Raw genomic sequence first — 26033 nt, forward strand, 5'->3', positions numbered from 1 at the left:
CCCGTAGTGCCATGAGCTGGGTCCATTCTGAGAATAAGATAAGGACTTTGAAAAGAACCAATGAAACACACACATCTCTGCCCTGTTGCTGTTAAATTATTTTAAAAAATGCTGTCTTTTACCCCCACTAGATCCGGCACCATAGTGCCCCAAGACATCTGGTAGATATCTTCATCTCACTCAGCAAAGCTTCTCACCTGCTCTGCTCCATCCCATACCACACTGCCTATGACTAATCTCTGAGCCTGGCAACAATCTCTCTACCCATACAGTTCCCAAGGCAGGTTGAACCAGGCCAGAAATATACATCCCAACTCCATGGCGGCCTAGTGTCTCTGCCGCCACACACTCTCCCAAACTCAAATTGCCACAAGAAAGAGCACACAACACAATAACCTCTGATCCAATTGATAAGATATAATTGCCCACCTAAACATACAAAGCCCTGCACACATCCATCCCTTAAGAACATTCATAACAACCTGTAAAGGTGCAGCATGGAATCTTAACAGCAGCCTCCATGTTCTCTCTGCTGCTTCCACTCCCTGTCTCCTCCAGTCTCCTTCCAACTTTTCTCCTGCCCATCCTTCTTCCTTCTCATCCAATGACAGGCCTTGTTCTATCTTGTACCTACCTTCACCTGCGTAATGACATCACACACACACACACACACACACACACACACACACACACACACACACATTTCAAGGGCTAGGAGAACCCCAGGGATCCTCTTCAGTGGGCATTCTCACCTTCTAACCTCACCTGACTTCTCATCTGAGTGTGAGGGCAAGCCACAGTGTCACCTTATCCCTCCCTGCTGTGCACATAGGTACAAGTACATGTTGAGACCACCCTCCCTTGCTTGCTGAGCTCTTGGCATCCAGCAATCCCAGCAGAGAAGCCAGATGTATGCAGAAGTGCAGATGAGGGGAAGCCAGAGTGTGGCTCTGGGCCTAAGCTCACTGGACAGGTTCTGGGAGAAAGGCTGGGCCTTGAAGAATCTGGAGGAGCTGAGAGCCCAGTTGTCTACTCTGTAGAGTAGATGCATCCCAGTCTGCTCTCACAGACTCCCCCACACGTCAGCTCTACCCTGAAGGCATCCTTCCCTGCTTGTGCCTTAAGATATCCTGTGTCTGCCTGTCCTACCCTTAACTTCCCACCCTATTGCAGCCCTGTTGAGTCACGGGTACAGGTCCTACAGAGCCCCCTCCAGGCTCCCTCCTAACACACACAGCCCTCTCTGTCCTGCTCTGCTACAGGTATCTACTGGGTGGACCCCAACCTCGGCTGCTCCTCTGATACCATCGAAGTCTCCTGCAACTTTACACATGGTGGGCAGACTTGCCTGAAGCCTATCACGGCCTCCAAGGTGCGCTCCACTCCCACCCCCTGCTACAGGCTCTGCCTGCTTTGCAATGTCTACCCTGGACCCTGCTTGTCCTCTCAAAAGGCTGAGGGAAAACCCACCTCTTGAGACTTAGTTGACTCACTGAGAATTTGGGGGACATGCGGAACTCTACGTGTGATTAACAAACTCTTTCCCACGGCACCATGCTGAGGCTCCAGCTTCTTTTGGCATAGTTTGTCTCAGGTTGAAAGCAAAGTAGTTCATCCCAGAGAGTCATGAATTCTTGGCATGAACTCCGAAGATTGTTTATCTGAAACACATGTCACTCTGGACCGTGAGCTCATTAACTCCTGTTCAGTGCCTGGACACCATGTCTGTCCCTGGGCTAAGCATTTTGGGGTGAGGCCAGGTGACTCAGCAACGAAGCAGGCTGGCAGCAGCTGGGAGCTGGCAGCAGCTGGGAGGCATGGTCGTTCCTGTCTATTTCTACAAGTCATCCACGTGACTTGGGGGTGAAGTGGGGTGCCACAGGAAGAAGCTACCCTGGCTACAGAAAAGATAGGGAGCCCCAGATCTTTGTATCCATAGACTCCTTAGGTGCCTTGCCATGGCTGAGGCTATCTGCATCCACTCCTCAGCCAACTGTTCAGCAAGTCTGCTGGCTTCCTGACCTAGCCTGACCCTGAGCCATGGGGGGTGGGGCAAGAGGGGGAATCAGACTCACAGGTGACCCTGCAGCTGGGGTTCACAACCCAAGAGGGATACAGTAACCTTTGTGGACTCCCTTTCTTGGTGGCTCGTAGGTTCAGAACCACCTGGGAAGCCTGTTAAGCCAAGATATAAGTCTGGATTGGCAGCACAGCCACCCAGGACGTCCATCAGGAACAATGGCAGGCTACTTTAGTTAGTTTTGTGTTACTGTAGCAAAATAGTTAGACACAACAAGAAAGAAAAAAGGTTTCTTTTGTCTCATACTGATTGGTTGATTCTTTTGCCCGGAGGTGGTGGTGATGGGCATAGTGGGGGTGGGGGGTGTCTGTGGTGAGGACTATAGTCGAGGAAAACTACTTACTCCCTGGCAGTCAGGAAGGGGGAAATGACTGGAAAGGACTGGATCCTAATATCCTCTTGAAGGGTACACTTTCATTGAACCCACCACAGTCCACTAAGCCCTGCCTCCCCACAGCCCCACACATCTTTGTTAACCCTTGAGTCCTTTGTAGGCTGAGTTCTATGGCTCGGTGAATTTCCTCCACGCTCAGCTGGGGTAAAATCTATGCCGTCCTCTGGACCCGGCTGAGCCCTTAGTCCACCCACCTGGGGGAGCAGAGTGAACAGCAGCAAGACCCTGGGACTTCTGGTTCTGGGATTGAACAGCCACTAGGCTAGACGACCAGAGAGCAGATGACACAGGAGAACTGGCTGGGAAAGGGGTTACCCTGGTGACCTCCAGAAAGGTGGGGGATCTCAGGGCTCCAGGGGGCTGCTTCCCACCTGCATCTTCCCCACAGGCAGAGTTTGCTGTTAGTCGGGTCCAGATGAATTTCTTGCACCTGCTCAGCTCTGAGGGGACACAGCACATCACAATCCACTGCCTGAACATGACGGTGTGGCAGGAGGGACCTGCACGCCCCTCTGCCAGGCAAGCTGTGCGCTTCCGTGCCTGGAACGGACAGGTCTTTGAAGCTGGGGGTCAATTCAGGCCAGAGGTGTCTATGGATGGCTGCAAGGTAACTGTTGGAGCCCCCTTCATTTTCCCTTGATGCAGGGTCAGTAGGAGGAACTTGTTTATGAGCAGGTCATAATTTTATACTATACTGTATGCCACTCGTATCATCATGTAATCTTATTAGAATGATTTATTTAGTAAAATTGGCTTTATTCACCTTCTTCTCTAGGCCTTCTCTGTGTGCATGCCCATGTGTACATGTATGTGTGTGTATGTGTGCACATGTTTGTTGCTGGGAGTTAACCCAGGGTCTTACTTACCCCAGGCAAGCACTCCTTAGATTAACCTCTCTAGGAACCTTCTGAGGGGAAGTCTGTGCTGTTAAACGGTCTTCAGATTAATAGAAACATTTGCTATTTGCAAAGGCCTCTTCAAAAGACCTCTTTGCTCCACCAGTTGGATTGTTTTCTTTCTTTTAATATCTTTGCTCATTTTCAAATGTCTTAAGCATGGTAGGCTTTAAGGGTTGGGGAAGACTGTCATAAAAGGTAAAACCACCCAAAAAGTAAAGTCAGTAATACACAGTGTAATTCAGGATGTGGGAAAACTGGCTTCCCACGTGAAAATACCTAGAAAAGGATGTTCAAACACAGCTCTGTGTAAATATGGAACCCGCATGTATTCGAGAAGACCACTGCCCTTGGATCTGGAGATGCTACTTGTAGAATGAGAACTAAATAGGAATGTGCCCCAAAGTTAAAACACAGTGAATTTTATACAGTGCTGCGTACAAGAATAAAAGACAAAAATAAAAAATAAAAAATTGAGGTCAGTGTGATGGTTCACACTTATGATCTCAGTACGTGATTGGAGGGTGGGTGGGAAGGTAAAGGCAGGAGCAACAGGAGTTCAAGGCGAGGCTGGGCTATATGAGATACTGTCTCAAAGATAGATAGATAGATAGATAGATAGATAGATAGATAGATAGATAAAGAAAGGAAGAAAGAAAGAAAGATAGTAGATAGATGAATCAGTAGATGATTGATAGATGGATGAGTGAATAGATAATAGATAGATAGGTAATAGATAGATAGATAGATAGATAGATAGATAGGCATGCACACAACCCGAGTCCAGTTCTCAGCACCCATGTTGGACAGCTCATAATCACTTGAACTCTGGGATCTGATATCATCTTCTGGTCTTCAAGGGCACCTGCACTCACATGCACAAACCTACACTCAGACACACCTCATACATATAATTAAAAATTAAAAAAACTAAAACATTTAAAAATATTTAAAAAAAACTGGAAGCAACCATGCCAGATGTGTACCCAGATGTGTTCTGAAAGTGAAAGACGGGATATGCATTTGTAAATGTCAAGAATCACTTCCACTGTTGTCTTTTGCCTACTTACAGGTCCATGATGGCCGCTGGCATCAGACACTATTCACCTTCCGGACCCAGGACCCCCAGCAGCTGCCCATTGTCAGTGTGGACAACCTTCCACCTGTCTCGTCAGGGAAGCAGTACCGCCTGGAAGTTGGACCTGCATGCTTCCTCTGACCTCTAACCTCTGACCTCTAGGCTTATCTAAGCCTTGTGGGGGAAGAGAAGAGATGGGGACAACTGGTCCCAGGAGATGCAGGCTCTTGCCTTAGGACCCTGGTGCAGGTCCTCACTCTAATCTGCTCAGCGGGAGTTGAGCAGAGGTAGCAGGTCTGAGGCTGCCCTGGAGAACCACCAATCCCAGTTTAGCCCCAAGAACCAACCAAAGAGCCAGTCAGAAAGCAAGCTGGGCTTGCAGCCGATTCCAGCCCATGGCCTGTCGCCCAGCTCTGTAGACACCCCTGATCCCCAACTGCCCAAAGACCCCCCATTGATGCCACCTCAAGGGAAGGGGGCATGTTGCCAGCTGGTCCCTGCTAGGGAGCTTTCGATGTGCAATATTAGAAAGGAGACATGGAAAAAAAAAAGGAGGAGAAAAAGGAAAGAAAGAAATCTATCTATATATATATATTATTTAAACAAAGAGAAGGTGTGTAACTATTTTTTCACTTGGGAGAGGTGAGGAAGAACAAGAGAAGCTGGGGGTGTGGAGAGGCAGACCCCCCCCAGGCTGGGGTGCTGGCCCCTAGACTAGGGTGCTGACCCCTGGGCTGGGGTGCTGCGTGCTACCTCCCACTGTGAAATCGATGGTGCTCACAATTGTCTCTTGTAATGTATGTGATTTTTTTTTAAGGAGAAAAAGAAACTATTTAAGATTCTGAAGGTGCTACTATTTTTGTTGCCACAGGCTTTAAAGAAACTTTCTGAGTGGGTGGGGCCTTGCCCACTTATCTTTCTCTCCTCCAAATGAGGAGTTAAAAATGTTACTAAATTGCCCGCACGTGTAATCCGCTGAAAAGAAAAAAAAAAAGAAAAAAAAAAGGAAAAAAGAAAGAAAAGAAAAAAAAGAAAAACAAAAAACAAAAAACAAAAAAATCCTCCCAGAAACCAGAAGTAGAGAGATTTCTGCTAATTCTGGGCTTTGAAGGGTACGTCTTTTGAGAGGACATTTTGATGTGGTCCTCCTTGCTTCTGGAGGGGCTTCGTCCTCTTTAGAAAACCTGCCCTGGGAGAAGACTCCTTCATTTTGAGGATGATCTTGAAGGTGAACTAAGTACAGAGGAGTCCCTGAAGCCAGCTGACGACCCTCGGTCCTCCCTCTCGCCAGGGAGCCCGACCTTCCAGGTGCAGCCAACCTTGCTGCCTTTACATTATTGCACAGCTGTGTAGAAACCTAATGTTCTTTCCCATAGGTGCCAATTTGGGTGGGGAGGAAAGGAACAATTAAGGGAACCCCATCTGTCTAAACAAGTCAGGATCCCCCCATTGGATTTTGAAGTTATTTTAACTATGGAATTATTTTTTTAGAAGAAAGATCTATATTTGTGTGTTTCTAAAGTTGCGTCTTGTGGGGGAATTGGATTCAATTTTAATTATTTAATACCTCACTCCTGCCCAACCCTTCCCTGTATACTGCCTGTTTGCCCCTGCCTGTCCCCCAAGCCTAGATGTGCTTTTTGTCGTCTGATCCCCATCTGAGTGCTGTTCCCCGTGTCCCCTCTTGTGTCTTGCGCTGTCTCCTTGTCACCTGATGTGTATTCGCTGTTGTTCTTTCTGTCTAAATGTCAGTGTGTTCAAACCCCCAGTGGGTTCCCCGTTCCCTTCTGGACTTTAAATAAATATTTAAAACTGAGCAACGAAAAGACGAGTCTGTGGTCTGATGCTTCTTCACCGTGCTCACAGGCAGTTTCTGCAGGAGGTGGGATGATGCGTGAAGGGTTTCCTGCTGAGGCAGAGGCCAGGACTGGGGCTTGGAGCTTAAAGCTCAGGACAACAGAAGTGCTGTGTGCCCACGTTCTGGAAGAAGAGTGGGGTGTCCAAGTGCAGGAGGAGCCACTCTCTATCCAAGATCCCAAGCCCCTCCCCTTCCAGCTGCACTCAAGCCCCCAAGCCCCTCCCCTTCCAGCTGCACTCCACACGCAGGGGTTGAGGCCCAGGACTTTTCATGTGGTTATTGAATCATGCTTTGTTTCTTCATTCATTTTGACATCAATACTGTTACACCTCATTGTTCTGGGTCAACCCACCCCAGAATGTTAAGAGGTGATCACAGGTGCCATGAAGGCAAAGAAAAGAAGTGGGCTGTATATGGTGCAATTTATTTGGGGATCTACTACAGAAAGGCAGTCCTGGATACAGCAACACCAAGTGAACTGTTGTAGTTTGGCTGAGAAGGAAGAGTACATTCCTGCCACAAGGGCCTGGTTTTAAAGGACTGGGAAGATGACTTGGTTAGTAAAGGCTTTGCTGTGCAAGTGCAAGTTCAATTCCCAGACCCACGTAAAAAGTCAGACATGTGGTACACACACTTGTAATCCTAGTAAAAGGACAGTGGAGGCAGGAGGATGTCTGTGGCCTGTTGACCAGCCAACCTAGCCAAATCAATGAGCTCCAGATTCAGTCGCAGACCCTGCCTCAAAATATAAGAGAGACACTTCCTGAGGAATGACACTTGAGATTGATCAATGGCCTCTACACACACACACACACACACACACACACACACCTACATATACACCAAAGAAACACATACCATGCTAACATTTTACCTATTTATAGCTTGCTGAGAAACTAAGCAAGGGAAACAGAGGAGGGTTCCCCAAAAGTGCATACAATTCAAGTGCATACACACAGGTGCATACAATTCAAGATGGCTGTCGTCGAGGCTGACCGCCTACATTATGGACAGATCTCAAGTTGTCTGTTTGTGGGATGATAGACACGACTGGGCCCTCCTGCCATTTCTAGTAATATCTCCATGTGAGAGAGTTCATAGCACCTGCCTAGAAGAATAGGTGTGTGCTGAGTGTTATGGACACCAACTACTGACAGGTGTACAGGCATCAGCATAACTCTGGGTCCAAGGCTGCAGGAAGGGAAACAAGCCTGGCTCACCTATATGTTGAATAGAGCCAGGGATTCCCTTCAGATGACAGGGTAGCAACAGGGAGGCCTGGGCACACACAACGGAAGTGGCCAGTTTGTTCAGAACAGAGACAGGGGTTTATGGATCCAAGCTGCAATGTGGGCCTGGAGCAAAGCTGAGCAGGTGGCAGGTGGCAGAGCTGGGATTGCAGAACACAGGTTGGCCCGGGGATCAGAACCCTGACGGTGTCAGCAGCTTCTCGGTGACTTTGTGGCCAGGACACAGGAGACATGAGAGCCAGCAGGAGAGGCTGGTTCTGACCCATGGGTCTCTGTGACCTGGCCGGTTTTTTCCCAGAAGGTGCAGGTCATCACTTTTTCACTAAGCCAGAATTCCAACATTTCTTAATCTTCCATTGCACAACTTAGGTGTCAGGAAGTCACCAAGATGGACTCCCCTGTAGGCTGGGCTTCTGGGAAAAACTCAAGACTGGTTGTGTTTGATCTGTCCACAGTGCCACAATGTTGGCCAAGGTCAGCTCATCCCACAATGTCCAGCAGCCTGTGAAAGAAAAGAGGAGGACGGACAGACAGACACTGAAAGTTCTGGGTCTAACTGTTTACCTGGGGCAGGGCCTTGAGAGGGGCCTGATTTTCCCATTAAAAGAACCATGTTCTTTCTACCTTGCCTGCCAGCCACAGGCAGGGCTATGGGTCCACAGTAGTAGAGTAGAATAATAGTTTATTGCTGTTGCACATGTGTGTGTGTGTGTGTGTGTGTGTGTAGACTAGAGGCAAACTCAGATTTTTTTTTCCTTAGAGCAGTACAACCATATTTTTTAAGACAAAGTCTTTCATTTGGCCCGGAGCTTGTGAAGGTAGCTGGCTGCTGGCTGGCTGGGCATTGAGCAGCAGGAGTCTCCCAGCTACACCCCTCCACTGCTGGGGTTGCTGGTGTGTGCCACCATGCCCAAGTTCTATTATACAATCTATGGAGGACAACTGCATATGGTTCAAGCCAAGGACAGTACCATACACGTTCACAGTGCAGGCAGTGGTTCCCGCTCACTGGCCACACCCCCTGTACCAGTACAGCATGTGCTATGGTTTCATCTCAGGTGTGTGGCTCCAGAGCCGAGTGCATACCGAGATGAGCTTCCAGACAAGGGAATTAGAGTCCACCGAGGTCAGTCATATGGAGGTTGCCAAGATCTCCAAACAGGATCTGTACTTGTTCCAGCAGTCTTTGGTGTGTTTTCTCAGCCTTGACCCACAAGTTCTAATTAGATCCAGCAGTTTCCCTCATGGCTGCTGCTACAGGAGGTGGAGAGGGGTCCTCACATCTTAGCTGTAAAGTCACTTGAGCTTCACTGCTGTGTGTCTTTTTCCAGCACACTTAACCTCTCTGTGCCACTTGTTTCCTCATCCGTATAATGGAGGGCTATCCTATTTTTCTTGAGCCAGTGATAGGCATGTGTTTGCATTTTAGTGCTTTTAAAAGTGGACTCCAATGTGTGATTAACAAAGCCAGGTCTGGCTTTCTCCTTTTTCTTTTTGTTACCCTTGTTTTTCACCCAAGTGTGCCACTGAACTGATGGTGAAGGTTACTCTGTCAGTGGACAAACGTCTTACAGCTAGGGACTGATAGAACCCAGGCAGTGTGGTGATCTCTATTTTACAAATGGAGATCAAAGGCACAGAGAAGTTAAGTGCTTTGCCTAAGGTCACACAGGAGCCTTTTTCCCTCTCTCTTTTCCCACGGACTTTAGCCATTGTGCCAGGGACAGAGAGGCAGGAAGGACAAGACTTTTCATCTGTAAGGTGCTTAAGAGATCCCTGGAGGGGAGGTGCTGGGTGCTAGGTGTCCTTGGAGGAATTACTTGGCCAGCAGCATGAGTGGCCAGATCCTAGGGGGGCAGTCTAAGTGACCACGAGGATAGCAAGAGCCACACACCCTTTCTGAGGAAAAGAACAGCATTTTCCTCAACGTTGCCTTTGCCCATTCAGACCACACAGTGGATTCCTACTCTTGAACCAGTGGAGACTTGTGGGTCAGTTCTAGAGATCTTAGTGTTCTAAAGCAAAAGCGTGTAAATAAATCTGACATTATAATGTATATGTTTGGTTGTCCCACATGAAGACCAAGCTGCACACCTGTTACATACGTGTAGGGGGCCTAAGTCAGCCCCATGCATGCTCTCTGGTGGGTGGTTCAGTCTCTAGGAGCCCCAGTGGGCCCAAGTTAGTTGACTCTGTGGGTTTTCTTGTGGTGTCCTTGACCTCTTTGGCTCCTTCAATATTCCCTCCACCTCTTCTAAAAGATTCCCAGAGTTCTGCCTAATGTTTGTGGGTCTCTCTCTCTATCTGTTTCTATCAGCAGCTGGGTGAGGCCTCTCATGACAGTTGTGCTAGGCTCCTGTGTGTAGAGGAGAGACTCTGATGCTTTGATTTAATTGGGAATCTGCATGTACTGACACTGAAGGTCCTTGTCTCCAGTTGGTTTTTGATCGGTCAATTAAAATGCCAGCGGCTAATGGCTGGAAAAAGGCAGACAGGGCGGGACCCTAAGAATTGCTCAGGCTAAGACATGGGGAGAGAGCGAGATCACCTTACTTGTGGAGAGAGATGGAACAGACTCAGAGCTGCCCGGGAGATCATCCAGAATGTAGACAGAAAGGGAAAGAGGTCCACAGGAGGGCAGCCCAGAAGTGTCTTGGGCAGCAAAGACCAATGGGCATCACACAAGATAACCAGGCAGCAAAGTTAAAGGTAGATTTGGAAGGTGTTTAGTCAGGAGTACTAGAGGGAAGGGCACATTAGCCTTGAGAGGCTTAGAAGTGCCCAGCCTTTGAGCCAGTAACACATGTTAAAGATACGCTAGTGTGCGTATATTTTTCATTCATGGACCCAAGGAGATCCTGGTCACATGGCTGGTAGAGCAGCCCAGGAGCACAAAGCAGGATAGCTAAAACCTGCACACTAAACCAGTCTGCAGGTTAATATCATTAACAGTGTCAGGGTGGCACTCCTTCAAGGCATGGGTTTCAAGTTGGGTCATTGGTTGGCCATTCCCCCAATTTCTGCTCCCTCTTTATCCCTCAACATTTTGTAGGCAGAAAAAAATTGTGAGTCGAAGGTTTTGTGGCTGGGTTTGTGTCCCCATCCCTCCATTGGAAGTCTTGCCTGTTAATAGGAGGTGACCATTTCAGGACCTCTAACACTAGGAGCAGAGGCTGACTTTGACTCTGTTGCCTGCCTTAGGATTCCTGTCCCCCATCTGGGCTGCCTAGTCTAGTCTCAGCAGAAGAAGATGCATCTAGTCCTACTGCAATTTGATATACCAAGGCGGGTTGATAGCCATTGGAGGCCTGCTCTTTTCTGAGGAGAAAGGGAGGGGACGGGGGGAGAGGGAAGGGAGGAATTGGGAAGAGAGGAGGGAGGGGAAGCTGTGATCAGTATGTAAAGTGACTGAACGAATGAAAACAAACAAAAATTAAAGTACACGTTTGGAGGATTAATTTCATGAATCATAACTTGTTTGTAATTTTTGTACAACTAGAAATTATTTACAAGGCTAACATTCAGGCTTTGGTTGTCAGTGTCTAGGACCTCCTTTGTGTGTCCTCAGCTTGAGTGTGTGACAGCCATGGTCTAGCTGGCTCTCAGCACAGATGCCTGGCCCCAGCACTGGAATATTTCCACAGCCTACTTTGTTAGAAGATGGACTTTTGTCACTACCTGAAGCAAGAGCCCATGATGAAACACTCCATTGTGTTTATGCAAAGTAGGAGGAACTAGAGTGTAACCCACTCGCCCTCTCTCCCCTCTAGAGAGGGCCTCTCCATGCTCTGAACCACACTTGTCTCCTTTGGTTGTCAGATCTTGAGCACGAGGCTCAGATGTAGAGAATCACTCACCTGCGGCATTGCTGAGAGATTAGACTACACACTTTGTTATCAAAACCAGGCTTCCAAAGATACACGGACTTAAATATTGTCTAACAAATGCCAGTGTGTTTGAGTGTGTGTGTGTATGTGTGCATCATGTGTGCAAATGTGCAAGTGTGTGCATGTGTGCAAGTGTGTGCATCATGTGTGCAAGTGTGCAAGTGTGTGTGTGCATCGTGTGTGTGCATGTGTGCAAGTGTGTATACATCGAGAGAACAGAGACAGAGAGGCACAGAGAGATTATGATTTCTGGTGCATTGCTAAATTGGGACAGAACGTATCATTGGTGCTTTTGGACTCCTATGAGAGGAGATAAACTTTCTTAAGTCTGAATAAATACAGCAAACACGTTTTGGGTCTCCAGCTCAGCCAGTACTCCTAGGCCATGAACAGCATACTCCACTGTTGGTTGCTTACAGGACCATCTGTGGCCCCTTTCTTTTGCCCTAGGTGTTCACTGTCACCTACTTGATTAATATCATTACAGATCAGTCTGGACTATTCTAGAATGTCCTATAACCAGGGTCATACAATCCCACCTTTGGGCTCTCTGCTGGCAATTATGTCATTGAGCCTCATTTGTATTGTCAAATCTATCAGTAGCTCATGTCTCTCTGTTGCTAAGCAACACCGTTCTTGCATGGAATGTCACAATCCATTTCTCATTTTCTCGGTGTGGTGCACTAAACAGACTCTAAACTAAAGTTAGGGGCTACTTGGAATAATGCCACTAGAATCATTTACACACATGACACTGGTGATGACTCACGTTTTGTTTTGTTTTCTGTTGGATGATAGTGTAATTTTAAAAGGTGATATGTTGCTCTGACACTTACCACGAGGGGGAAAAATACAACACAAAATGCCACGGGTTTAAAGAAAGGTTCTCATGAAATGAGAATATAGTAAGTGAATGACAAGTTATGTATCATTAAAAACATAACTCTGACTATACTGAAATATGAAAATTTGTGGAGGACACAGTAAATTGAAAGATCACAAAACTGAGCGTGTCCTAATACTTTTGCTGCTCTTGAAGTTTTGAAACAGCTCGCCGTGTAATCCCCAGGCTGAGCTTGAGCTCCCAGCAATGGCTCCATTCCTCAGTGGGAGTCACCATGCCTGCCCATAACAATACTTCCCGAGAGTGTTCATTCATGTGGACATAGACCAGACTGTTATCAGGGAGGAATTAGAACCAGATATGCTGGACACAGATCCTGGATTGGGCACACATTATCTTGTCGGATTCTTTCCTGCTGTAAATACTGGGAGGTTTGCTCAACTCAGATTCACCCCTCTTTGCTGGGCATTTGACTGGTTTCAGGGCTGGGTAGGGGTCCCAAGGAGCATCACACTCACTTAGAAACTAAACCATCTTTGTTCTTGGCCCTCAACTTGAGCCCCTCAGTGTCTTCTAAGTTTACTAACAACCCTGACCTGGGACCTCTTCATAACTCCCTCAGGGGTTGATTTATGTGTAGATCTTACTCCTGCTAGGCAGCCCTCCCAGGGCTAGGAGGCAGATGAGACCTATATTACAATCTCTGACTGGTACCATGTCAAGTTTCATCAGGCTAGCCTTGTACCCATCTTGGCCATGAATCAGCCACTCTGGTTTTCAAGCAGCTTATAGGGCAGGAGCCTGTGTCAGGGCTGGCTGGCTGTGGGAACAGCCCAGCCCAAAGCTGGCTTGAGGGAACATTTTGTGCAAGACATTTCCCAAGTGCTGGTGAGATTGTGCCACAGCTCTGCAGCCCCTGGCTGCACGCCCATGCCCTTCCCACACCTTGTTATAAAAGTCACTGCACTCTCCAGCCACCAGTTAGCTCTTCCTGGGCCGGTGCCTCTGAGTGTCTTCGGCATGGCGCTGCACATGGTTCTTGTCGTTTTGAGCCTCCTGCCCTTGTTGGAAGCTCAGAACCCAGAACCTGCCAACATCACCCTAGGCATACCTATTACCAATGAGACCCTGAAATGGGTGAGTGCCTGCCTGGGGCATGGACCTGACCATTGTAGGTGCCTTTTTTCCCTCTGGGCTTTCCTTTCCCTGTCTGTGTTCCTCTCTGGGCTCCCGGTGCTGCCCTTCCCTCTCCTGGGGATTGTTGTGGCATCCCCCTGCCTCCAAACCCAGAAGCATCACTCTGAGGTCTCTCGGCAGGGGACAGAGTCATAGGATGGTTGACTTCTGAGTTGTCCATGGGATCCTGGCCTGAAACTTCAGTCTTCCCATGTATGGCTCAAACGCCATCACTCACCTGCCCCTCATTGTTGCTAACTGCCAAGCTCCATACTCCAAACCCTGTTCATCTGCGTGCCTGCTTCTTTCTTCCTAGCTCTCAGACAAATGGTTTTACATGGGAGCAGCTTTCCGAGACCCCGTGTTCAAGCAGGCAGTTCAAACGATACAGACGGAATATTTTTACCTTACCCCCAACTTGATAAACGACACAATTGAACTTCGGGAGTTTCAGACCACGTGAGTCCTTGCAGCAGCCAGCCCACCCCAGCCCTGGCCTCCAATCCCTGGGGCCTAGAGACCTGAACAAACTGCCCCTGCCTGGCCTCCCCAGCCGCCTTCAGGAATCGGGAGGGCTGTTCTTGTCTACCTGCCTCTTGCCCACTCTCCACCCTGTGCTGGTCAGATCTCCTCTCTCTCTGTTACCCAACTTCTCTTTGCTTTATAGAGACGACCAGTGTGTCTATAACTTCACCCATCTAGGAGTCCAGAGAGAGAATGGGACCTTATCCAAGTGTGGTGAGAGTGTGAACTCGAAGCTTTCTGGGGGGAGGGGGGGTCATTGCAAGGACCTGAGGGGGAAGCAGAGCAGGGCAGTTTAGTCTGTTAGGTCACTCTGAGGCTGGTAAGTAGAAGCAGATTTCAAACCAGTGTCCAGCTCCCAGCCCAGTCTCGCTTTTAACCATTCTTTATGATCCTTTGTGAGCTCAGCGTGGGAACCCATGGGATGGGAAGCCAGTGACTTCAGCCACACCTCCCATGTCACCAGGGACAACACATAGGAAGGCAACCAAACACTGGTGGGCCAGATCAGCCTCTCCTTAGCTTTGAATCGTCCCTAAGGGGATGTTTTAATGTTTAAGGGGAAGTTTTAACTGTGCCCCACCACCCCACCACCAAGGGCCCTTTCCAAGGCTCCAGCCGTTCAGTATCTATAAAGAATGAGAAGTTAGGCTGGCACCCAACAGGGACTGAGCACATGGTATCCTCAGGGAGCCGCAGGCATTTGCCCATGGGGACCACGGCACCATTCTAGTGTCTTACAAAGCCCTTCCTTCCGCAGCAGGAGCAGTGAAAATCTTTGCCCATTTGATAGTGCTGAAGAAACATGGGACCTTCATGCTTGCCTTTAACCTGACAGATGAGAACCGGGGGCTGTCCTTCTATGGTAGGCTCCTCAGAACCCTGGACCCCAGTTCTGCTGGGCCTTACCCTTGGTCCCCCACCCACATCCCTATCTGGTCTCCCATTTGCTGGACCCTTACCCAGAACACACCCCACCCCCTTCTCCCTTGCAGCTAAAAAGCCAGACTTGTCCCCAGAGCTGCGGAAAATATTCCAGCAGGCTGTCAAAGATGTGGGCATGGATGAATCAGAAATCGTATTTGTCGACTGGACAAAGGTAAGCGACGAGGCTGCATGATGCCACCCTGGCAGTGGTCCCGTTTTCAGTGTCCCTAGAGGCTCAGAGAGGGTCAGCTCCTGGTTAAGGCAGCACAGCAAGGCGGGTATCTTGCTGTTGAGAACACCCGTGCCTACTGTGACAGCTGAGATTCACAGAGATCTTAGATGGGCAGTGAGCCTGAGGTGGGTGGGGTTAAGTAGGAGATACTAGAAAGACTGGAGGATCAGGGGCGAGACCAGGAAGGGTGATTGAGGGAACAGCTGGTGCCAGAGTCCCAGGTTTCTCCCTGCCTTTCATTTTCACTTCCTATACAAGCCAGAGTTGTGACTAAAGTCTCCCTGTGCCAGCAAGCCCAATGGCCTTGGGGATGGGGGGGGGTGCCCCACACACCAAGTCATCTTGATGTTCTGTCTAAATTTGTGCAGAGGGAAAGGCCATCAGCTTTGGCTTTACCCCCAGCTGAGGCCACAGGATCAACCAATCAGCTTGCACTTAGTGCGAGACACACTTGATACTTTTGTGACTCCATTCTCTGGGCACCTGAGCCTTTCCTGACATCACCAGCCCCCCAGGTTCCCAGGGGAAAGGTGTCTGCATACAGACACTGCCATTGAGCTGTTTTGCAACCTGCCTTCCCTGCCTAGCCAGTGGGGTCAGTAAATTCACCCTGTACCTGTAGGCAGAATTGTTCAGAAAACGCCTCCACTTGGGGGACTCTGTTCTTCCATTCATTGGAATAATAAGCTGGAACTTAGAGACCAGTGGTTCTCAAGGCTGACACTATCCTGCCCTTTCAGGTCAACCACCCCCAGAAATGTATTCATTGCTAGTGTGTGTGTGTGTGGGGGGGTGGGCATGCCCATGCACAAGCATGCCATAAGACGTGTGTAGATGTCAGAGGACAACTGTGGGGCGTGTCCTCTTCCGACATTCTCTCATGGGCTCTGGGGATTGAATTCAAGCTGTCCTTCAGGATTACCTACTATGCCAGGTTTTTTGTTCTGTTTTGTTTGTTGTTTTGTTTTTGCATCTCACCCTGCAGCCCAGGTTACCCTGCAACTCATAGCAATCCTCCTGCTTCAGTATACTCCAACCCAGATGTGTGCCACCACCCCTGGCTCCGTCACTTTGTCACTTTGCTCTCTTCCCTCGTATCTTCTAGGATAAGTGCAGTGAGCAGCAGAAGCAGCAGCTGGAGCTGGAGAAGGAGACTAAGAAGGAGACCAAGAAGGATCCTTAGGCCAGGCATGAACTCAGCTCTCTGAACTCCGGGGACTGTCCCCATGCCCACTCTACCCCCACTCCTGTGCACCTCGATTCTATTTTCCACAATAATAAAGGTTTGGTTAAACAATCAGTATCACTTCTTTGTTCCCTCCCTCCCTTCTTTCCTTCCTCCCTCCCTTCCTGGAGAGGAGAACTGCCATGAGTGGAGACTTAGCTAAGTCCAATAAGCCCTACCCAGGGAATCTGAGAGGGCTTCCTGGAAGGGGCATTTGAGTCAGGCTAGACGGAACTGATAGAACCTGATTATAGCTCTTGCTATAATCCCCAAACCCTAGAGGGCACATTTGGTGAAGACAAAGTAGAAGACCCAAGCAGCGGTGAGCTGGGAGTGGGGAGCCCAGGTGTGCCGTTCCTGTCACAGGGGCCTTCACTTCAGATGTGCCATTGGAACTCTGGAAGGGAGGTGAGTTGGGAGACAGGAAGGTGCACGTCGATGCTAGCATGGTCACGGTATAAAAGGCCAAGGCAAGGTGGCATAGACTTAGGGCTAGGCTAGAGGGGTTGGATATCCCCAGGAAGAGAACTCAGGGTGTCCGTGTGGGACACCGTGAGATGACACTGCTTCCCTAGAGGCCAGTTGACATCTATTTCACAATTGTGTTCAAAGTCCTGAGGCACAGTCCACTCAGTGGCAAACACAGGGTCTGAGATAATCTTTACACTTGACTTGATTGGCAGTCACCTAAGGGATGTGCTCGGTGTGTGTCTGTAAGGACATTTCCACAGAGAGTCACCTGCCTTGACTGTAGGCAGCGCCATCCCTTGGGCTTGGGTCCCCCAATTAACAAAAGGAGAAAACTAGCTGAGCACCCACAGTTCATCTGTCTGCTAAGCTTACGACTGTCCCAGTTGGATACAGTATGACATGGCAGGTGTCTCTCCTCACCCATGAGCCCCACTTCAATAGCTTTCGTCAACTATTTTGTCACAGAAGGGGGAAAGCAGTTCTTATGGAGCTCTGCACAGCCCCGCTGTCTGTCAATGCACGGGGGACAGAGTGGATCGCTGCCACACGCAGGCCCAGGGTTAAGCTGGCCACAGGCCCAGGGTGCTGTCTGCTCTGGGAGGAGACTCTGGCTTGGGGCTTTGTCAGACACTCTCTTGTTGACTGTCTCCCACCATTTCTGGCCTGGGGATTCATGAAGGTCTTTGCTTCTCTGGTCTCTCCAGGCAAGGGACAGGAAAAGACATGACAGACCGATGTCAGAGGGGTGAGCAGACTCTGGACTGATATGCAGCGAGCACCCTGGGGGGGCCTCGGCTGGACACCCACTTCCCTAACCGCACCCTCATCTTTAGAGACCATGGGCTCCCAATACACAGCACAGACACGGGTGGCTTTGGGGATTTCTTTTCCCCTTCTTAAGTTCATTATTTATCTTCCTTCATTTGCTTTTATAACAAAAATAGATTTTTAAATGCCTCAAATATATAAACAATCTGTGATAACACACACATCCCAGAAATGTTGAGGTCACTCTGCTATGGGACAGGGGAAGGGGTGCTGGCCTGGTCTCTCAGTCTCAAGTCAGGGCCTGGCAGGTAGCTTGGTCCTCTAGTGGATGCTAACAAAATCCAAAGATATAGTGGGAAGGTCTGAGGCTGCTGGGTATGTCCTGGCCCTACATGAGTTGCTGTACTCTGTGGGCTCACGGGAAAAACTGTAACCACAGAAGAGCTTGGCATGTGTCATCTGAGGCCCCTGTCACAAGACATTTACAGGTCCCCAAGTACTACCCCTGCCTACTAGTTACTACGAACAAAGTCCCTAACTGGTTCTTCCTGATAGTGCCTGCCTCCGAGTGGCTACTACAGGCAGTGACCAAAATGTTTCAGAGACCCCAACCTTCTCTTGTCCTCTCTGGCCTTCTGAGATGGGTCCAAGCTCAAGTTAGCTCCCCAGTGAAGGACATTCTGTCCAGGAAGAGCCATATTATTAGCTGCAGAAGCACATGGGCAGGAGGCGGACAATGAGGAGAGTCTCAGAGGCTCTGACTGGACAGAGGGAGCTATGGCTACTATGCCTGCCTGTTAGACAGAGCTGACCCCCTGGACATTCATCCACTCCTGACCAGGCCAATGTCTTTCCACTTTAAACACGCCACATGAACCAGGCAGATGGCACTCCTGGGGAGGAGGGCATGACATCTTCCAGGCATCGGTGGTACCAGGAGACTGTTGACCGGGAAACAGCGGCTGCCTGCCTACTGGGTCTCGGAGACTGCAGGGAGTCAGAAGAGGCAGGAGCCTCTCAGGCTACGGGCATGGCGCAGGTCTGCAGACAGGGAGTGGCTCAGCTGGCGGGTGGTGGAGCGGACGTTCTCAGCAGCCCGTGCAGCCTCCCTGAGGGCAGCCTGCAGCTCCTCCAGGTCATTCAGACCCAGCTGCACAGAGTGCCGGGTTCTCCGAGGTCCCTGAGCAGGCTGTGGGGAAGCTGTGTGGACTGAGGTAGGTGCTGGGGTTGCATAGTACCTGGGGAGAGAAGGAAGAGCATGTGATATGGCGAGTCAGGCAAAGCCGCTGGCTATGGGTTCCATGTCTACTGTACAACCTGCTGTCTCCTCTCCTGTCCAACGCCTGGGTGGAGAAACAAACCTGGCGGGATGAAGGACAGTATATGTGTGAGTGCCTGCCCAGGAGCAGGTGTAGGCACAACTAGTTCACACCGTCCTCGGACATAGTGGTCACTTACAGACCACCCTGTGTGTGCACACGGGGCTGCAATGTTCAGTGTCTGGAACATTCTCTAATCTGCAAGTGGCAGGTGCTGATGGAGAGCTCTAAATCAAACGACTGAGCTTGCTGGAGGTAGCAGAGCACCTCACACTCCCTCCTTGAGGGAGAACCTGGGCTCCTGTGGCGTCCATACTTGCAGCTCATCTGAGAGCTTGGTCTCTGAGTTCCAAACTTTCCTGGGCAGATACAGACAGCATTGGATTACAGAGCCTCAGAGAGCTGCAGGGCTGCATCTAGCCAGCAGATGGCAGCATAGCACCACTGCAATTTCTAGTTCAACCATGGGGCAAGCTCAGTCCTGCTGTCCAGACAGGAAAACCTGAAGTGTGGTTTGTTCTAACAATACCTGAAGCATCCATTTCTCAGAAGAAGAAACAGGCCAGAGAGCCAAAGTGATTAGCCCAAAGTCATTCTCCAAGTGCTGGTCACTTAACTGTCCCTTCCGTGGGACCACCACACCCTGGTGAGCTCATCCTTAGGCGCAGACTGTAAAATTTGCCTTGAGGCTCCCATAGGGCTACTAAATGGCACCAAATCTCCCCTGCCCAAGGACAGGAGACCCATGCCAGATGTCCATGCCATGTGAGTCAGGGTCTGAACATGAAGCAAAGCTGCCCCTAAGCACCCACCAAGACTCAAGCAAGAAGGCAGAGGAAAATGTACCTCAGGCCTGATGCCTGCTGGTGCCCTGGTTTCCCTTCCTGCTGGCATCAGTTGCCATAGAGACAACTAACACCCCGTTAACCACAGAGGCAGACTATCTATTGGTAACATTGCATCCCAACAGACCCACTTTACAGTGCAGGAAACTGAGGCTGAAGTAGCTAGCAACAGTTAAAACTAGAAAGGGGTTTGGGGAGATGGCTAGGGTTCCATTTAGTCAGTCATGACACTTCCCAGAGTCACAGGACAGACTCCACAAAGATCCAAGTGGGGTCTTGACAGTGTCTAACTTAACCCTCACACATCAGGACCTAGCAGAGCCACTCCCCCATTGAACAGAAAGGGAAACTGAGGCTTAAAGAAGCAGTCCCCTGCCTCAGCCACAGCAGTCATAAGAGAGGGGATTCTTGTATAGCCATCCCTGAAATGTCACCAGACTGCCATGCCTACTCTCCACTTCTTGGTAGGTTGTGTTCAAGCCCAAATCCATCTAGCTGGTGCCCACTGCATGCCAAAGTCACAGAGACGGGGCAATATGGAGCAGTTGCCATCACCAAGAGCAGCCCAAGTTGCCAATGAAATGTAGGGGATCCTGGATGGTGTCCCCGAATGGAAAGGGCATCAGGTCTAAATCAAGGATGCTAGAGGAAAACAGCAAGCTTCAGTTAATACTAAAGCATTCAAGTTGATTTTCCCATAGAGAGAGGTTTGCGTATGAACACAGACATCAGAATAGGTTGTAGGGGAGGTACAGTGTGTGGGAGAACTGTGTAGTATACACTCAATTCTCCTAAATCCAAAACCATTCCACTAATGAGAGTCAATTAATAAAAAGAAAGGGGAAAAATAGAAACTACACTTATGCGCGTGCACACACACACGCACACACACACACACACACGCGCACACGCACACGCGCACACGCACACGCACATCTTATTACAGGCTTACTCACTAGGAGAGAAAGATAGCTTAGGGTTCTAGGTCCTTGGCAACTTGTAACTCCAGAGACAGGGCCTTCTTGCTAGTCTAGTTTACCACTGGGTCCCTAAACATCCAGCAGTCTTCCCCGTAAGTTTGTTGAATGACTTCATGAATGTCAGGCTTGTATTCCATTTCCCATATGGATACACTAGAGGAAGGCACTGCCCCTGGCTCACAGCCCCCTGACATGATGTAAGAGTGTTGATTTTTGCAGGAACTCAGGGAGCATGGGGCAGCTGGGAGGGAAGACTCACACAGTGGGTGGTGGATAAGGCATAATGGGAGCCGAGATGTAGGCCAAGGCTGGTGGGGCTGGGGCTGGGGGTGCAGCAGCCAGGTACCAGAGTCCAGGGAGCATTCGCACTGGCGAGTCCGTCTGCCTCTTCTTCCGCTTGAGGCTGGGGGTGGAAGGTGCAGGTTTTTGGGGGGTGTTTTTCTCTGTAAGGGAAGGAAGGACACAGAGACATTGTGTAAGGACATGGGCGGCCAAGCACGGTGGGTCATCCAGTCGCCCCTCCACTTGTGGCCATTGGGCAGTAGGGGGCCACCCCAGGCAGGGCATCCCTCTGGGATGTCGTTCCTCTGCTCCGTTTATTTTGCTCGAGCCGAGCTTACAGCATCCTTAAGGTCTGGCCAAGCCCATGACTGGAGGAAGACGCTGAGCGCTCATTCCTACCTGAGGGGGCTGGGCTGGGGCCATCTGCTTCTGCAGAGGGCTTGACTCCACCACACAGAGAACAGCGGAGGGTGTCAGCAGCAGATGATCCCAGTGGCTCTCTAGAGACAGCATTGCCTGGAAGGGAAGAGACAAGAGGGACGTCTGCCGACGATGATTGACATCTATATTATCAGACCTGGGTCCCCTGCAGACCACCCAGACTGTCTGCTGGAGGACACTGTGGACAGCAACCATGATGGTATGAGCAGGCACTGATCACACGCTGGCAGCTAATGACTTTATGTATTTATGTATACCCCACGGTGCCTAGCAGCTCCCTGGGTTAGCTACTCTGCCTATCTCTCCTCTACGTCCGAGGAGACAGAGGCTCCACGAGGCAGTACTTTGTCAAGGGAAGTTGTCTCATCTCAGGCCCAGGCCTTCTAGATGATAAGCCCATTTTGCCATTGAGACGGTCTCAGTGTGTTCGTGGGAGCCCAGAACAGGGATGCCAGGGTCAGTGGGGGGTCAAAGGAACAGTCCACAGCGGGGATCATGGTACTCATTGCTGTAGATATCCAGCGTCACCCCTGCCTGAGCATCAGATGTGTCCGCTTGCTTTCCAGGCCAAACTTGGCCAGCACACCCTCTGGAGCTTGAAGATATGAGTTCAAATACTGGTTCTACCACTTGTGAGCTGTGTGCCCTTGTGCAAGTTACTCTCCCCTCATAACACAGTCCATGTTCAGCTCTAATAAAAACTCCCAGCAGGGAGAGCCTTAAGCCTCTGCTGAACAAAATGCTGTCTCTTACCTGTGTCCTGGGTCCTAATGGGCTGGCAGTGGGGACAGGAGGCTGTGCCACTGTCCTTCAGGTTGGTCTTTGGGGACAGAATGTGGTACTCCTGGCCTGGAGAAGAATCCAGAAAGATCAGGGTGGACTTGGGACCGGTTTAATTGTCTCTTTTCTCTCCCAGTGGTTTCACTAGTTGCTCTCTGCCTGTCTCCTGTGTACATGTGAACGCACACTCCACAGATGCACCCATTGCACACGTGTGCACACGTATATACAGAAGAACACAGATGCCTGTTTACTACTGCCCTCTCCATGTTCCTCGTTGCATCTCTGCTTCTAGAAGTAGCTCCCAGTTCTTGCCCTGTGGGAGCGACTAGCACAGCCAGCAGAGGCAGAAATGTCAGGACTGGCGTCATGAGTTAGGAGTCATCACTGTCCCTTTCTTGCCCAGGCTCAGTTGAGGGATCAGCAGATTCTCTCCTTGGGCTCTAAACAGCTGGAAAAGGGGCCATCGTAGGGCCAATTTCTAGGACAGTGGCAAGGACAGCTCTGTATTGGCAGCCAATAGAAAGTTCTCAGCACTACGAGATATCTGGCTAGTCGCAGCGTGGTCTTGAGCTCCTCAAATCCCACTGTACAGAGCTGAATATGCTCTGAGTCTCTAACCAGTTTGGGCTACTTAATAAAAACAAAAACCAAAACCAAGGGCTAAACTGGACAGATGACCTGGTGCTTACAACACCCATGTGAAGACCAGAGTTTGGATCCTTGGCACGCACATAAAAGGTGGGTGGTACAGCGACCATCTGTAATCCGACCACTCAGAAGGCAGGGGATCGGAGAGAGAGATAGACACCCAGGGCAAGACAGCCACCTGAACTACCTGAATTGGTGAGATGTGGGTTCAGTCAGAGATCTTGCCTGTACTGGATGATTGGTTTTGTGTCAACTTGACATGGGCTAAAGTCATCAGAGAGGAAGGACACTTAACTGAGAAAATTGCTCCTTAAGATCACACTATAAGACATATTTTCTTCATTAGTGATTGATGGGAGAGGGCCCAGGCCATGGTGAGTGGTGCCATGGTCCTGGGTTCTATAAGCAGGCTGAGCAAGCCATAAGGAGCAAGCAAGCCAGTAAGCAGCACTCCTCCATGGCCTCTGCATCAGCTCCTGTCTCCAGGTTCCTGCCCTGCTTGAATTCCTGTCCTGACTGCCTTCCATTCTTCCTTTTGGGGGGATGAACAGCCTCTCCTCTCCAATTTGATTTTTGGTCATGGTGTATCATCACAGCAATAGAGACCCGGGCGAAGACACTGCCTCAGTAAATAAAGTGGAGAGTGACCAGGAAACACAGCAGACATATGAGGACATGCATGCACACACAGCATGTACCCATGTGCCCATGCACACAAACATGCTTATACACGTGCACATAAACAAGGTAAATATAAGCCGAGGGCTGAGCACGGTGCTCCCTGTTGAGCGTTTGAGTGTGCACAAGCTCACCTGTGTATTGACCCCAGAAGGAGACTCTTTCCCTCTGCTTCGTGCTGCCCAGTGGTCTCGTCCCCCACTGGGCAGCCTGGGGATGCTCCTCAAATGTTCTGTTCTTCTCAGATGATAGCCGAGGGGCAGGCGATTCAGATTCAGAACCTGTGGTGGAAAGGGAGCCTCAGACGGGGCAGGTGAGGGGCTCACACGCCTGTGCGACAACCCCAAGAGGTAGACACTGCTATTTCCATGTGGTTTGCTGTCGCTTTATCTGACCAAGGGACAAAGTCCACAGCGCTGCTCTGCCGGTGACGAGCCTACGCTCTCCGCTCCACTGTCTTCAGCAAAGCATAGATCCCATTTGCAACGGAGGCTGGTGGCCATCTATACAAAGCCCTCGACCCCATCAATCATAACGGCAGAGTCTAAGGGGCTAGGACTAAAGATGTGCTTTGTCCCAGAGCGCAACAGCAGCTCTGAACGTACATACTGAAGACCCTCTCCAGGCTTCTCTAGGTTCCCTGACCACAGAGCCAACACACTGACTAGAAACCAGCCCTGGTCTCGGCTCTCCCATCACTTACTTGACAGTCTGGGTACATCCCGAGGCACCGAGGAGGACCTGACTTGCCTTCTTCCCATTGGCTCAGCTGGCTCTGCACCACTAGGCTCCCCAAACAGCCTCTCTGTGGATTTACTAGTGACATAGAAGAGAGATGACATCACTGGATGAGGTTTTGGTGGCAGCCTCCACAGATGACCCTGGCATGTATGCACCTCTGCACATAAACTAAATACAGGTAAAGAAAAGCATAAGAACGGACCAATGACCACTGGGCTGGAGAGAGGTGGGTGTGTGTGGTATCTGAGTCTGTGTGTCCAGAGAGCCAGAGACTAGAGACTCCATAGGGAACGGAGATAGGTGCTGGGGGTGGGGCTTCTACCTGCCATAGCGGGAGCCCCAGGAGGGTGAGGAATCCACCAGCTTTTTCTGGGTCTGGGTGGAGCAGTTGAAAGCAGGAGCCACACAAGCTGGGCTGTCTGGGCGTGGCCGGTGCAGGCTGTCTTCCAGTTGTAGGCGGAGCCGTGACACCTCTGCCTGCAGATCCTTGATGGCCTGGCTGGAGTGGTGAAGAGACAGAAACAAGAACATCTGAGCAACTAACAGAGCTATCGGGACCCCAGCGTTTCCTGGGTGAGGTGGCTTGTGTCTGCAGTCACAGGATCAGGTTGTCCAGTCCAGTCACACCTGGACTCCTTTCTGAGTTCATATTCCACAAGCACATCTGGGTAAACTTACCTGTGAGGGCGACCCTCCTAGCATGCAGGCTCAGCCTCTCAATACAGTGACTAGGAATAGAAAACACTGAATCTGGTTTGGAAACTGAGGCAGGAGGATTACCACAAGTTTAAGTCCAACCTGGGTTACATAGCAACACAAACAAACATTTGAAGACTTTCCATCCTATCCTGCCTGGGTCAGGACTGCCCTGCCTTCCCTACCTTCCGTCAGAAGCTGTAACTGTCTAAGCAGGGCTCTCCCTCCTATCCCTGCAGATATTCCTACAGTTTGTGGTTATGGACAGCAGAAGACACTTGTGCCCTGCTTTTGCCTCCCCAGCCCTGACCCACAGGCAGGCAATATAAGAATCCCATCCCATAACCCCAGACATATCAGATGCTGGGGAACATTCCTGAATTCAGGCTTCAGGAGGGAGAGAGCTGAGGGTTCTAGGGTGGACAAGGAAAGCCTTCATGCTTCTGGGTGCTCTGGACTGAGCCGGATGGAAGATGAAGGTGTCAGCTAGGCTATCTGCTGGACCCCCATGCGACCTCTAGACACAGTCCCACCTCCTGCCCAAAGGGAGTAAAGTTGCCTGTTCTGGCCTACTAGGCCCCTGCCTCAATAGCTCTCAGCCCTATGGGGTTTGCCAGTACTGCCGGGGACAAACCAACCAACACCCCAACACAGACCGCATGTATGGAGCACCACTGGAGGCTGGGCTTGGCAGCACCATCGTTCGGGTGGAGGTGGGCTCTGCAGCCATTCTGTGTGAGGTACCCAGGCTGGGAACTTCCCTCAGGATCCCTGGACTCTTGGTGCTCCCTACAAACAAACCCTGTGTGGTGACCGCTCAGGGAAGCTTGGGGACCTCACTCTAGTCATGTCCAAGCAAGCTGTGTGTGTACTGAGCATGGGTCTCCTTGGTGATCCCCAGGGAGATACTTGCTGGGGTTTCCAAGGCAGAGCCAGGAGCTATGGTAGCTGCAGGAGGAGGAGACCTCCCAGCAGCTGGTTAATCCTGGGACACAGCTTGGCTTCCTAGCTT

At 50.2% G+C, this 26033-nt stretch overlaps 3 protein-coding genes across 14 annotated transcripts in view; 2 read left to right on the plus strand and 1 right to left on the minus strand.

Moving 5' to 3' along the window:
• The window catches only part of Col27a1 (collagen type XXVII alpha 1 chain), a 118322-nt gene extending 112046 nt beyond the window's left edge, over nucleotides 1-6276 (plus strand). The window contains 3 exon segments of one of the 2 annotated variants that reach the window (NM_001411859.2): nucleotides 1263-1372; nucleotides 2863-3081; nucleotides 4443-6276. In NM_001411859.2, the coding sequence (NP_001398788.1) occupies nucleotides 1263-1372; nucleotides 2863-3081; nucleotides 4443-4589 (476 nt within the window). In that variant the 3' untranslated portion in view covers nucleotides 4590-6276. 2 annotated transcript variants of the gene reach the window in all.
• A 6996-nt stretch (nucleotides 6277-13272) lies between these two features.
• On the plus strand, nucleotides 13273-16443 carry Orm1 (orosomucoid 1). The gene is given in 6 exon segments (NM_053288.2): nucleotides 13273-13424; nucleotides 13780-13922; nucleotides 14131-14201; nucleotides 14746-14850; nucleotides 14981-15084; nucleotides 16250-16443. Coding segments are annotated over 6 exon segments (618 nt in total). The 5' UTR covers nucleotides 13273-13307; the 3' UTR covers nucleotides 16328-16443.
• A 1266-nt stretch (nucleotides 16444-17709) lies between these two features.
• Akna (AT-hook transcription factor) overlaps nucleotides 17710-26033 on the minus strand; it is a 46942-nt gene continuing 38618 nt past the window's right edge. For 8 of the 11 annotated variants that reach the window (XM_087549736.1, XM_087549739.1, XM_087549741.1 and 5 more), the window contains 7 exons: nucleotides 24648-24824; nucleotides 24288-24400; nucleotides 23719-23865; nucleotides 22229-22324; nucleotides 21434-21550; nucleotides 21012-21195; nucleotides 17710-18846 (listed from right to left, as the gene is read on the minus strand). In XM_087549736.1, the coding sequence (XP_087405862.1) occupies nucleotides 18606-18846; nucleotides 21012-21195; nucleotides 21434-21550; nucleotides 22229-22324; nucleotides 23719-23865; nucleotides 24288-24400; nucleotides 24648-24824 (1075 nt within the window). In that variant the 3' untranslated portion in view covers nucleotides 17710-18605. 11 annotated transcript variants of the gene reach the window in all.

The sequence above is a fragment of the Rattus norvegicus genome, chromosome 5, assembly GCF_021556685.1.
Source record: "Rattus norvegicus strain SHRSP/BbbUtx chromosome 5, alternate assembly SHRSP_T2T, whole genome shotgun sequence".
Taxonomy (NCBI): domain Eukaryota; kingdom Metazoa; phylum Chordata; class Mammalia; order Rodentia; family Muridae; genus Rattus; species Rattus norvegicus.